Raw genomic sequence first — 12,607 nt, 5'->3', positions numbered from 1 at the left:
ACATGTTTCAGATGTGCAGGAAAAAAATTATTTCAGAATCCCCTTTCAGATTACAACTCTCATACCTATGGACTGACCCCCATTATGCTGAGGGAGTTTTGTGATGTTAACAGCATGGGGTTTGCCCTTGGAGAGAAATAAGTTCTACCAAAGCTATAGAGAGAACACACAACATTTGTCATACTTTAAAAATTTAAAATGTGCAGGCATATCTCCTGAAATACATAAACTGAACCAAGCCCAAAAATCGCCAAACAAACAAACCAAAACAAAACCAGATAAATTTCTCATCTTGTTTTTGAGAGTAGAAGAAACATGAATCTTTTGCATACTATTGACCAAATTATTTGAAGGATTCAGTGCATGAGCCAAATATTTGACTGGAGAGAATTTTGGTGTATAAGTCCAGGGTTTTTTGCCTTCAAGCTGGAAAGACATGACAGCTACCTGAGAAGGACATCACAGAGGAAAAGTTCTAATGACAGTCACTTCAATTCTGCTTCACCTTACAGAACACAGTTCTTCTGAAACCATGGGTCATTAGAAATATTTATTGTGAGGGTTTCTGAATCACTTTCATAGCATATAAACACCAAATATCACCCCAAAGATGAAATGTGACCTCAGAGATGAAAAGAGAAGATTTTATGCACAAGGTATTTTCTTTTGCTGAAAACATGCAGAGACACATTTTGAAATGACACAAAGTCTTCACAGAGGTTGGTAATAATCACCTTGCAGTAGCATGGTGGAAATGCAGGTGGCACCATGGAGGTTCTTTAGTGAAAACCCAGTGAAAACACAAACCTATGTTTGCTGTGGTTTCTTTCCACTCCATGTATAATGCTACTACTGGCTGCACAGTGTTAATCTCTGGTGTCTGTATTGCAAATGGGGTGGTGCTTACTTGCATCATTTGTGGTGCCACAGCCGTTACTGGGGAGCTGCTAATCCATTCCCTTCAATCCTGATGCCCTTACAGCAGCACCTACTCCAGCATGGATTTCACATGCCATTTTCTAATGCTCTTGAGCACAGTTTAATGGCAACTTTTTTGTCATATAATATTTTACTAACTTCTATGACTTAAGGAGCAGCAGAAATCATTTTTTCCTCAAGGAACAGTTTGGGAGGGATATGGCAAAGAAATACAATGCCTTCCATTCCCATAACCACAAAGAATGAAAAAGCATCTTCTACCTCTTCATAGCAGTGTAACTCGTTTCTGATACACATTAGATCAGTGGGAATTTGAAAGGCTGTTTCTCACAGTAATAGCTGAGTGACTGTATTGCCTTTTTTCCTCCTGTCTATATGCCTTTGGGTTGGCCCTTTACCCTTAATGTGAGCAATTATGAGCTGCTTCCTATTGTACATCTGATTTAGCTTTAAGAACTTAATTTCCCAATAGTGCATCTAATCTTTAAAGATGGTTATTTTTCTTTTTTTTTTTGGATGAAATTTTCTACCCACAGTGAATTCTGTGAGGAAATGGTAGGACTTAGACAGTTAACCTGCCAGCTACACTAACAAATCAGATAGTTTGACATCTAGACCAGACTATTAGTTCCTGCAACGAACTGACAACATGAAACCACGGATGGAAGGATTTGGTGTTGCAAAAGTTTACCTGCCAAACTGGAGGCTGTGTTGTCCTCTCAGAAGAAACAGCCCATTCTGTGATGCACCCTCAATAAGGAGAATGTGGCAGCTGTTTCACTTTTTGCAGCAACATGACACAGTGTTATAGGAAAGAAAATACAGAGAGTTATCTTAGTTGATTGAAATGAAGCCAAATGACAGTGTGCCATACCACAGCCACTCAATTACATACGTTGAATGTAGATAAAGTTGTAGTTACCCGTAATGGACTTTGGCCAAAAGACAACATCATGAATCTTTCCGAGACACTAAGGGATTTTCACTGACCAAAACTTTAACATGTTGGCAGATAACTGCTAGGTTGAAGGCCATTTGGGGATAAGAAAAATAGATCATAAATGTCACTGCAGATAGCATATGGCTGTAAGCCACTGAAATATAATTGATCAAACTTCTATCTGTTTGTAAGGAATGATGAACATTCTACTGTCAAATAACTCAGATTCAGCAAAAATTCCTGCAGACATATGTCATTCCAATTACTCAAGTCTCTGATACAGTGATTACAAGCAAGCAGAGCAGTAAGCTCTGTGAGGCTGTAGCTTGTTTTAATACTGGTTTCTTTTTTATCAAAATGGATGCTCTAAACACTATGCATTTTTGTAGAGAAAAGGATTACCAACTGAACAATAAAGTTCACTGTTTTCAATTAAAGCCCCTGCTATATTCCATTGAACATCCTCTACCTTCATGTTAATTTCAGCATCTGCTGTTGCCAAGAGCTGCATTAATCCTTTTGCAAAATGTGAAAAACAAAGTCTAACATTAGATCTGACATTAGAAAATACTGAGTTGCTCTAATATGAAGTGAGACAAAAACTTGAACATATTTTAGAATCAGAAGAGTGTTTTGGAATTAGGTCTCTGCTCTGGCTTTGAAAATCTGGGCCATATCTTACTGCTTAGGGCCCAGTCCATATATGCCCTACTGAGCTCAAAGCATCCTTGCACTTACTAGGTCAGCAACAACATTTCTACTATGCAGAAAAATGTGGATGTTCTGAAGGATAAAAATTAATTATAACTTTATTGAAAATGATAATTGTTTTAATAATGAAAAATTCCACAAGTTCAACTAAATATTAGAGAATAATGAGTGATGCTTTACTCCAAAGGCAGCCTTTCTTACATATCTCTTATTCTCTTAAGCTGGACCCATTATAATTTTTATTTTATTTAAAGTTTAATTGACCCTTTTTAAGACTTGATCCAAAGGCCACTGAAACAGTCTCCTTGACATCAAAGGACTTTGGACTGAGTCCTTAATGAATGTAAGCACAAATGTTCTAAAAGGAGAAACAAATATTTCTCTGCTTCTGACATGAACTATTTTTAGTGCTGCAAGGTCAGATAGTAGATTTTGGCATGAGAATGTTTGATATAGACACTTTTCAAGGCAGAAGCAGTGCCGTATTTTGCATAAATACAAGTACAGATGTTTGTTTGGAGGTCAGACTTCATAAATAGCCAAGTATGTACACAGATACGTGAACAGTGAATGTGTGCTAATTTACTTTAACATATCAATGAACTACTACCTCTCTGGAAAATTGCCTTTGGAATTTGTAACTGAGATTTGTACTCTACATCACCTTCATTGTTGACCTACTATATGATCTTTGGTCAGAAAATAAAGCTAGGATGTGGACCAATGGACAGATCAGTCCTTTGTGAGCAAGGTAACCTAATCATCATCCTATATTCTGGAGGAAGGAAAATGAGATTGGGGGAGTAAAATGAGGAGAAATTATGGATAGCAGATCTTTAGTTGATCGCCCATAGCTGATAGCCTATAGCACAAAACAATTATAATATATAATAACATTATATTCCTTTCTCCCCATGTAGAAAGGAATATGTAAACTTTGATGCATGCTCATTGCCTTTTCTGAGAGGAAATTCAGAGATGGAAATAAACCCTTTCTCCCTCAAAAGTTTTCTAGCTCTGAGTAGGTGTCTTTTGGAAGTAAGGTAACTGTGGAAAGAGTGAGGTGGGAGTCCATTTCTTGAACATTTCCCCTCCAGGCTCACCTCCTCTGCATGGCTGCATTCATGGCCCATGTGGTCTATGGCCAGGAGGAGAAGATGGATGGGTTCCAGTTTGGGGACCTGGCATTCAATCAGCCTACCAAGGAAATAAAACCATTTCCTTTGCCCTGGAAATCTTACGTGTATGTTGGGATGACCTTCCATGCTCTTCCCCTCATACCAGAATTTGCTGCCCATTTTGGATGTAAAAACCAGCCTATTATCCTGCCTACTGAATTTCTATGTTCATTTATGAATGATGAGTTATGGTTACTTCTCGCATGATCTCTTTTTCATTTTCATCTGTGAGATTCCAAGAGCACCTGAAATCCTGAAGGAGACCACATACAGTAGGAAGCAGGGGTGGGGATTTTCCCCAGGGTTGCAGACATGGCTAACAGGGTGAAAGCCCACTTCCATGCTGGAATTCTGGCTCTATGGCTCTGATTCTAACTGCTTGAGCTGTGGGATATTTGAGTCCACCCATAAGAAGAAGGCTTTATGGAATGCTTTATCCATCACCAGTGCTGGAGGTGCATTCTCCCCCACCTTGGAAGAAAAAAGCAGAATTTGTGGCTAAAAGGGCCTGAAGTTTAATAGAGTTTCCTTGGGCCAAGTGTAGTGAGAGATTGAGTATATAGATTTGAGTAATGTGTGGGAGCAAGAAGAACACAAAAATAAATTATGTTGATATAGTTCGGGAAAGAAGGTAAAGATGGAAAAGAAAAAAAATCAAAGGAGCTGAAATAGCCAATAAGCTCCATTATTAATAAAAATAACTGTTATTCCCTGGAGTGTAGATAAGATTGTTTTACTAAGTGGTCTTTTCAGATTTAGATGTGAAACCACATTAACAAGACCCAGAGCCATAATTAGGGGCAGAACTCCACCACAGCATTAGATATGTTGATCTCTTGTGATGGGAAGGATTGGTCTTGTCTAGGATACATGAGAGGATACCACTCAGGCTTGCACCGAGTACTTAGGATCTGCTTAAACAGCCCCATTTACAGCCAGGAATTATTTCTGGATCTGAATAAAAGATTTTATATAAAAACACGTGCTGAAAATAATCTGAGAACTTAATTTATTGGGAGACCTGTCTCCTGTGTGGGCTTGCTCTTTTGTCGATAGCGTACAGGTATTTCTCGGCCTTGCACAGGATCGAGGGCCGGGAGCAGGGGATGGATGCAGGAGATGCCGAGGGCCGGGGCGCGGGGGGCGCAGCGCTCCCTGCCGCCGGCCCAGGGGCGGGAGGGATGGGAGCACTGGGAGCACTGGGAACACCGGGAGCAACGCTGTCGCACCCTTGCGTGGCAGCAAGCTGCTGGGACTTCCACATGAACGGCCGCACGACCTTAAAAATTAAATAATCATTGTAGCAATTTTGACAATGAAACTGCTCGTTTGAGGAACTGCGCGTTATTCATCTGTTTTTCTGAGCTTCCGAACGGAGTGTCAAAGCGCCAGCAGCTGGAAGCCCACCCGTGGGAAGTGTCCGTGTGTCCGCGGGGATCCGTGTCCCGGATCTCCCCCCAGGACCCAGCACGGCCGCCCCGGGATGGGCAGCGGCGCTGCGGCCAGCTCAGCGAGCAAAACCACTCGGGAACGGCTGAAAGGCAGCGAGCAGAGCCGGGAGGGGCGGGCAGCCCCGCACGGCCCCCAAGCTCGGGTGCCCCAGCCGGACGGGGCTCGCTCCGGCCCGGGCGGCAGCGGCTCGCCCGGAGCGCGGCGGGGCCGGCGGGGAATCGTGCCCTCCGGTGGCCGCCGGCCGCACAGCCCGGCACGGCCCGGCACGGCCCCGCTGCCCCAGCCCCGCCGGCCGAGCCGAGCCGAGCCGGGCCGGGCCGAGCCGAGCCGAGCCGGGCCGAGCCGAGCCGAGCCGAGCCGAGCCGAGCCGGGCCGAGCCGAGCCGGGCCGAGCCGAGCCGAGCCGAGCCGAGCCGGGCCGAGCCGAGCCGAGCCGAGCCGAGCCGAGCCGAGCCGGGCCGAGCCGAGCCGGCCGGGCCGGGCCGCGCCCACCCACGCCGGACCAATGACGGGAGATGCTTGTCAGCTTTTCCTTGGTTGTATGAGCTGCCGCGGTGATAGGAAGGAAGAAAGAGGTGAAAGAAGATGGGAAATGGGTCCTGCTCTCATACCCTTTTTGCATGGATTCTGCCTGTTTGCTGTTGCTGAGCAGAAATTTGTACCAGGCACAGTGAGAGTTGCCAACCTGTTTCCCGGTGTGCTTCCTACACGGAGCAAATTACAGCATAAACGCCAGTGGGCAAAGTTGCTAGGTCCTCTCTCATCCCTTTTGAAGGCGTATGGTCTTGACCAGGGTTTCACCTAGAATCCATACAAATTAAAATACCTGGCTGTGGAAACTAGTAGGGAAACTTCAATTAATTTCAGTGGTCTTTGCAACATAAAGTAAAACCTCTGAGAAAACACCCTATTGAAGGCGTCGGCATCAAAACCACGCAGGCAGGCTGTCTCTAGGCATGCATGGATGTAAGACATTGCTCAATATTCCAAGGAATCAGCAGCAGTGAGAGTTTTACCACAGTAAACAGCCTTTGTGACCCAAATTACATGTGTATGTGCTTGCTGTATGGGGAATACAGAACAACCTTATTGCAATCCAACTGTAATTTGTGTGTATGCACAATCTGTTTAGCACATTGATGAGGGGCAACATTGTAGTTGCAACCACCAGATCTTGAGCACATTAGTTCTTAAACTTCTGCACTGATTTATAAACAGGCAGATAAAATTGGGCCTTTCATTCATTCGTTCTTAGAAATCAAGCAACGAATCAACCTTTTGACCTACTCCCCTCAAAAGCTTTGACATTTTGGCCTGGATAAGGCAAATACTGCTTGTCCCATCCTGTGAGTGTCCCAACAGTTAATGGGTGCCCACAGAAAGGCTGGCATCAAGGTGGGGCCATCCTTTACAGCTGTTTCCCTGTGATCAACCATGACTACAGTGATCATCAGAGAACAACTTACTCCTCATTTCTTCCTACCAGGAGTTTGCCATTATTTAGCTCAGCTCACAGCCATACCTGTAATCTAGATGGCTGCTTTACCAGTGTTGTACCTTTCTGCAGAGGTGACAAAATGCTGAAGAGCTCTGGGTCCTGCCAGTGTTCCATGTAAGAGTTCATCCTACAACACATATTTTTCTGAGCTGAGGCCCAGGGAAGCTTGAAGGAATGGACCTGGAAGTATTGATAGAAAGGCCATGGATTTGTTTGCAGTTTTGCTTGCTACCACCAAAGAGTGAAACAGTTGAAATTCTGCCCAAGGAGCCAGGAGAGTTCTTACCTAAGCCATGCCTTTGCATAGAGAAGAACAGGACATGACATCCCATGCTCCAAAGTGGTCTGCAGAACTACCTTAGTGGCTTAGTGGAGGTTCAAAACAGATGGTTTAACACTGCATAAATAAAATAAAATTATTATTTAATGTGAAATGCAAAGGCTGCACCTCAATCCCCATCAAAACTGTAGATTTCAAAATAAACCAGAATTTGATTTTCTTTAATCTCTGCACAGACTTCACTTCCTTTCCCTTCTGACATATATATATGTGTGTTCACACTGAAAAGATCAACAGTACACTCATGCACACACAAACACATCCTCACCTATAAACACACCAGTATGTCTTTATCTCTCACACAGACCCCCAGACATGACTTTCTGACACATCCACTCTCCTCCCAACACAGCTCCACACACTCCAGCAGGGCTGCTGCCTGCCAGCAGGCCTGGGGGATCCAGGCAGGCTCCCACAACCAGCCCAGCCCAGCCCATGTCCCCTGGGACAGGTTGTTGCCACCACAGCTCATCTGGCCCCTGCACTCCTGTGTGGGTCTTGACAGTAACATCATGGGCTTATATGTCTTTGCTCCTGAGCACATATTGGGAGTCAGAAATAAAACAAAAACCAAAATGAAGATGATGGTGGGAGGAAGGGGGGAGGGTTGTGCAGTCTCATTCATACAGCAGTATGCAGGTCACAGGTCCTGTTAAACACTGCTTGTTGCTTTTGCTGCAGTTTACACAAAGAGCAGCCTACACAAAGCCCAGCCATCTACTATGGCCAACTACTCCTCTCTCCTCAACCCCATCCCTGCATTTCTCCATGTTTTCTATTTTTACAAACCATGTAATACTACTACGTCCCCATGTATCCTTGACTCCTTCACCCTGCTCTACACACCCTCCTCCTGCCCCATGACAAGCAGGTGATGTCCTGCATCCCATTCAAAGTTCAGGTTGCCCAGACATGTCATGCATCCCGCCAAATCAGCTCAGGAGATGCTGCCCCTCCCTCATTTCAGTCAGCATCCCATTCCCAGCAAGGTAATAACTATCCAGGTTTGGTTTTGTCCTGTGATATTTTTTTTTCCCATAAGAAGAATGAGGGAAGGAAGGAAGGAAGGAAGGAAGGAAGGAAGGAAGGAAGGAAGGAAGGAAGGAAGGCCGGCCCCTGGAGCCACCTACAGATGCTCATTGCCACTTTTTCCAACATTTCTTCTGTAATGACACTGCTCAACACCCCAGAGGAGGTTGGGGGTACAGACAAAATTGTTGGTGAAAGGGAGGTGAAAGGAGAGCCAGCTCTTCTTACCTTGAGATCAGCAGCTGTTGCCAATGCAAGAGACCCCCTGAAGCTCTCAGTGTTAAGCTTCAGTGTTAAGAGGCCTGTGATCGCAGAAGACACAGCAGGGACAAGCCAAAAGCCAGGAAAGCTGTGCAGGCTCGCTGCGGGTCTGTGCGCCGGCTGTGTGCCTTCCCTTGCCGGCTAAGGCGGTCCCTGTTGCCTTCTCGGTCCTTTTTCCAGCTGTTTCCCAAAAGAGAAGGTTTTGGGCGGGCTGCTATGTGCTCGCTCCTCGGGATGGAGACCCAGGAAGGAGAGCTCGCCGAGAGGGGCAGCGAAGGGAGCGGCGCCGGGACAGCTCCGGGAGCTGCGGCGGGGCCGGGGCCCGCGGGCAGGGCGGGCGCTGCCCCTGGGGGCGGCGAGCAGGGTCCGGGCCCCGGCCGCTCCCGGGATGGGCCGCCTCTGCCCGGAGGAAAGGGAGTCAGTCCCCAGGCAGAGGAGAGAGACGAGTCTGTTTCCCGGAGAAGATGCCAGCGCTCTTCCAGAAGCCTCGCTTTATTTCGTGCCCGGGATTTATCGGTCCTCTGCCATTCCGTTCGCCCTGCCCGCCCTCACACCTCAGGCAAGCCGGGAGGCTCTGCCGCTCTGCGCTGCCCGCTCCGCTCCCGGCCGTGCCCGTGCCGGCGGCCGCTGCCAGGCCGGCAAAGGAGGAGCGCGGTCCCCACGCCGGGAGCAGAGAGAGCTTCACCGCCTTCACTGATGGACGGCAATTTCTAGCTTTCCCTCCCAGGCGTTCCCCGTTTGAATCTGAGCTGTTGTTAAAAAGACACACCACCTGCTCTGTGCTGCCAGCGAGCGGGGAAGGAGGCACAAAGGCGGGGGATGGGAAGAAATAGCTTTGGCTGCAGACATAGAAGAGAAATTAAAATAAATAATCTCTTTTCCCAGGAAGTGCCGGATTCGGGCGCCTCGTGGGAGGACTGACTGAAGTGAATGGTCAGCACACTGAGAGTGCGGGCAAAAAGAGTCTGTACACCCTCCCGTCTCCCAGTGTGCCAGGCTGGAGACGCGGATCCTCCCGGGTTTCTCTTAAGACGAGCTCAAGGACTGGTGCTTATGCATGTACGAAGCCAATGCTTGGTTTCCCGGCTGCTTCCACCCCTGCAGATGGCTTTCTCCGAGAGCAGTCCTCCAGCCTGGCAGGACGAGGCTGTGCCACCACCCCTCCGCAGCCCAGAAATGTGCGACTCCCTCGGCAAGGCAGACCCCGGGGCGCTCAGTGATGGGGAAACGCGGCGTGTGCTAAAGCGGGCCAAAATTAGGATGCGCCTGGATGCTGCCCCGCGGGTAATTCCCATTTCCTTCTTTTCTCTACAGCCGTGCCCGCTGCAGCGAGGAAAGCCCGAGAGGTGCGGGCTCTCCCCGGCCGCTCGGGGCTGTTGTCCCCAGCACGGGCACTGAGGGGCTCGCTGAGCCCTCCGCAGCGGCGCTCTGGGGCTGGGCACCCCCAAAACCTCCCGGCCCGGCCCTCAGCACCACCCCAAAGCCGAGCGCTATGCGGAGGAGTTTGAGAGAGAAACCGCGGAGAGGGAAACGGAGAAAGAGCTTGGGGTAAGGATGCATGTGCGTGCGTGTGGGGAAGGCAGATCACTTGTGAATGGCTTGAAAAAAATAATTGGGGGAGGGCGTGGAGGGGGGGAAGCGGAAACTTTCCTATAAAACTCAGCAAAAGTCCCTCCTCCCCACGTCAGGCCAATGACACTGCTGCCCCCAAACTTTCCGCCAGCAGGAGCTATAAGAACCTCCAAGTCTTCAACTTTCTCCCAATCCCAGACACCTCGAAGGGGCTCCAAGGAGGGATCGGGAGGGATTTTTTTTTTGGTTGGCCTTTTTATTTTTTTGCTCTTGGATCCTGATGCCATCCCCCCTCCCCCCAAAGTGAGGTCCTCCCTCCTTCCTTCCCTCCTCCTTCTCCTCGCAGGCCAGCGAAGCAGCCGATCAAGGGGGAGCTGGCGGGTTAGGTGCCCCCCTCTTCTCCCTGCCCTCCCCCCCCTCCCGGCCCGCTTCTCGCGTCTCCCCCCAGAGATGATGCAGCAGGACGAGTCAAACTCTCCAGTCTCCCCCGCCGACGACAGCTTGAGCAACAGCGAAGAGGAGCCGGACCGGCAGCAGCTGCCCAACAACAAGAGAGGGGGGCGCAAGCGCCGCTCCAGCCGCCGCAGCGCCGGCGGCGCCGTCGGGGCCGCGGACGAGCCGTGCAGCCCGGCCCAAGGCAAGCGGGGCAAGAAGTGCGGGGCGGGCGGGGGCGGCGGCGGCGGCGGCAGCAGCAGCGGCGGCGGCAGCCCCCAGTCCTACGAGGAGCTGCAGACCCAGCGGGTCATGGCCAACGTGCGGGAGCGGCAGCGCACGCAGTCGCTTAACGAAGCATTCGCCGCCCTGCGGAAGATCATCCCCACGCTGCCCTCGGACAAGCTGAGCAAGATCCAGACCCTCAAGCTGGCGGCCAGGTACATCGACTTCCTCTACCAGGTCTTACAGAGCGACGAGCTGGACTCCAAGATGGCAAGCTGCAGCTATGTGGCCCACGAGCGGCTCAGCTACGCCTTCTCGGTGTGGAGAATGGAGGGCGCCTGGTCCATGTCCGCATCCCACTAGCAGGCGGCGTCCCCCACCCGCATCCCCCCGGCAGGAGCCCTAGGTAAGGCAGGGACCCCGAACCCGGCGGGAGGAAGCGGGGAGGGAGGCCAGAGGCCGCGCCGTGAGCCGGGCACGCGTGGCCGTGGGGCAGAGGGCCCGCAGCCGCCGCAGGGCCTGGCTGCCCGAGCGGGGCGGCCGGAGGGGCCTCCCCCGGCGCGGCCGTCCCTCCTCCTGCGCGGCCCGAGCCCCCGGGCCCACGCGTGGCCGGGCTGCGGGCGGGACGCGGCGGGTGTGCCCCAGCCAGATGGGGCCGGCCTGAGATGGCTTTTCCACCAAACGCTGCGGAGCCAGCGGGGCTGCTGGGATGGCTCCTGCTGCCGCCGCCGCCGCTGCTGCTGCTGCTCGTATTTTGAAGTGAATCCTTGTCCTCCCGTTGCGCTGCCCGATAAGGGTTTCCTACCGCCCTGTCCCTTCCCTCGGCCCTGACACCAGGCACCGCCAGGCTGGGGTGTCACACGGTCACCGCGCCGCCCGCACGGCGAGCTCGCCCTTCTCCATTCATGCCCGATGCGCGATTTCCAGAGACAGAGAGGTGTAGGTAGATGTCTGTGTAACTTTCGTTTCAGTAACGAGTTTTCCGCCCTTTCTGGGTTTTTGCAGATGACATTGTTCCCACAGAAGGAGAGAATGGACAATCTAGAGACTCTGAAGTTGGATACGATTTTTTTTTGATCTTTTCTAACAAAAAAATGTGCCAAGGATTTCTTGGAAATTAGAAGAGTAAAATCCAAATTCAAAGCAGGGCGTGGGGAGCACTTAAGGAAAGAGAAAGAGAGAAGGGCTTTGGACAGTGACTACCCTCTGGGCGTCGGTACAATCCACACATCTCTGCATTCTGATAGAAGTCTGAATCGTTCGATTTTATTTTTTTTTTTTAATTTTGACGAAGAATGTTGGAATCGAACTTTTTTTTTGTTTGCCCTTTTTTTTTTTTTTTGCATGCATGCATTCCCAAGAGGTCGTGCTTATGAGCCACTGATGAAAGGAAATACATTATTGTGGACTTTCTTCATTCTTGAATGAAACCAAGCAGCCAACCAAAAATATCCCTGTAGAGATGAAAACCTTTTTTATTTTTTTTTAATTTTTTTAGGGGGGAATAAGCTGGGCTCAAACTGTCATATACCCGGTTCCTAACTTTTTTATTATTAATATTTTTCCTCTGAGAAAAAAAAATAAACATTTTATTTATTTATTGATGACCCATGTTAAAATGCAAATAGATCCGGTGTCTAAATGCATTCCTATTTTTATGATTGTTTTGTAAATATCATTGTATATTATTTTTCTGCAATAAATAAATATGATTGAAATTTTAATAACCTTAAAGTTTGGTCTCTCTGAGAACTCAGGGTTAGAGCTGTAGATAAATACCTGCTTGTTGAGCTGTAAAGACACCCAAGAGAGAGGGGGCACTAGTATAAACAAACCAGGCGAAAAACGCAAATAAACTAGCTACTGACAGACACAGGCGCGTTATTTATTGAGACAGCTTTATTATTCTGTGCTGAAGCTCACTGCATCTGCAGAGGAAGGTGTTGTCTCTTCTCTCTTTCTCTCGCCCTTTAATCTTCTCGCCAGGCACGGCGGAGTTGCGTGGGGAGCGCGGTTTTCGCAGCAGCCGAG

The 12,607-nt window shown here is 49.1% G+C and overlaps 1 protein-coding gene across 1 annotated transcript; it reads left to right on the top strand.

Annotated features, from left to right (window-relative positions):
* The first annotated feature begins 10,369 nt into the window (after positions 1–10,369).
* Positions 10,370–12,200, top strand: TWIST1 (twist family bHLH transcription factor 1). The gene is made up of 2 exons (XM_058816838.1): positions 10,370–10,982; positions 11,582–12,200. The coding sequence occupies exon 1, from the start codon at positions 10,370–10,372 to the stop codon at positions 10,937–10,939; it is 570 nt and encodes a 189-aa protein (XP_058672821.1). The 3' UTR covers positions 10,940–10,982; positions 11,582–12,200.
* Positions 12,201–12,607: the final 407 nt, after the last annotated feature.

Source organism: Ammospiza caudacuta, chromosome 1, assembly GCF_027887145.1.
Source record: "Ammospiza caudacuta isolate bAmmCau1 chromosome 1, bAmmCau1.pri, whole genome shotgun sequence".
Classification (NCBI taxonomy): domain Eukaryota; kingdom Metazoa; phylum Chordata; class Aves; order Passeriformes; family Passerellidae; genus Ammospiza; species Ammospiza caudacuta.
This window is presented reverse-complemented; position numbering and strand designations above follow the sequence as displayed.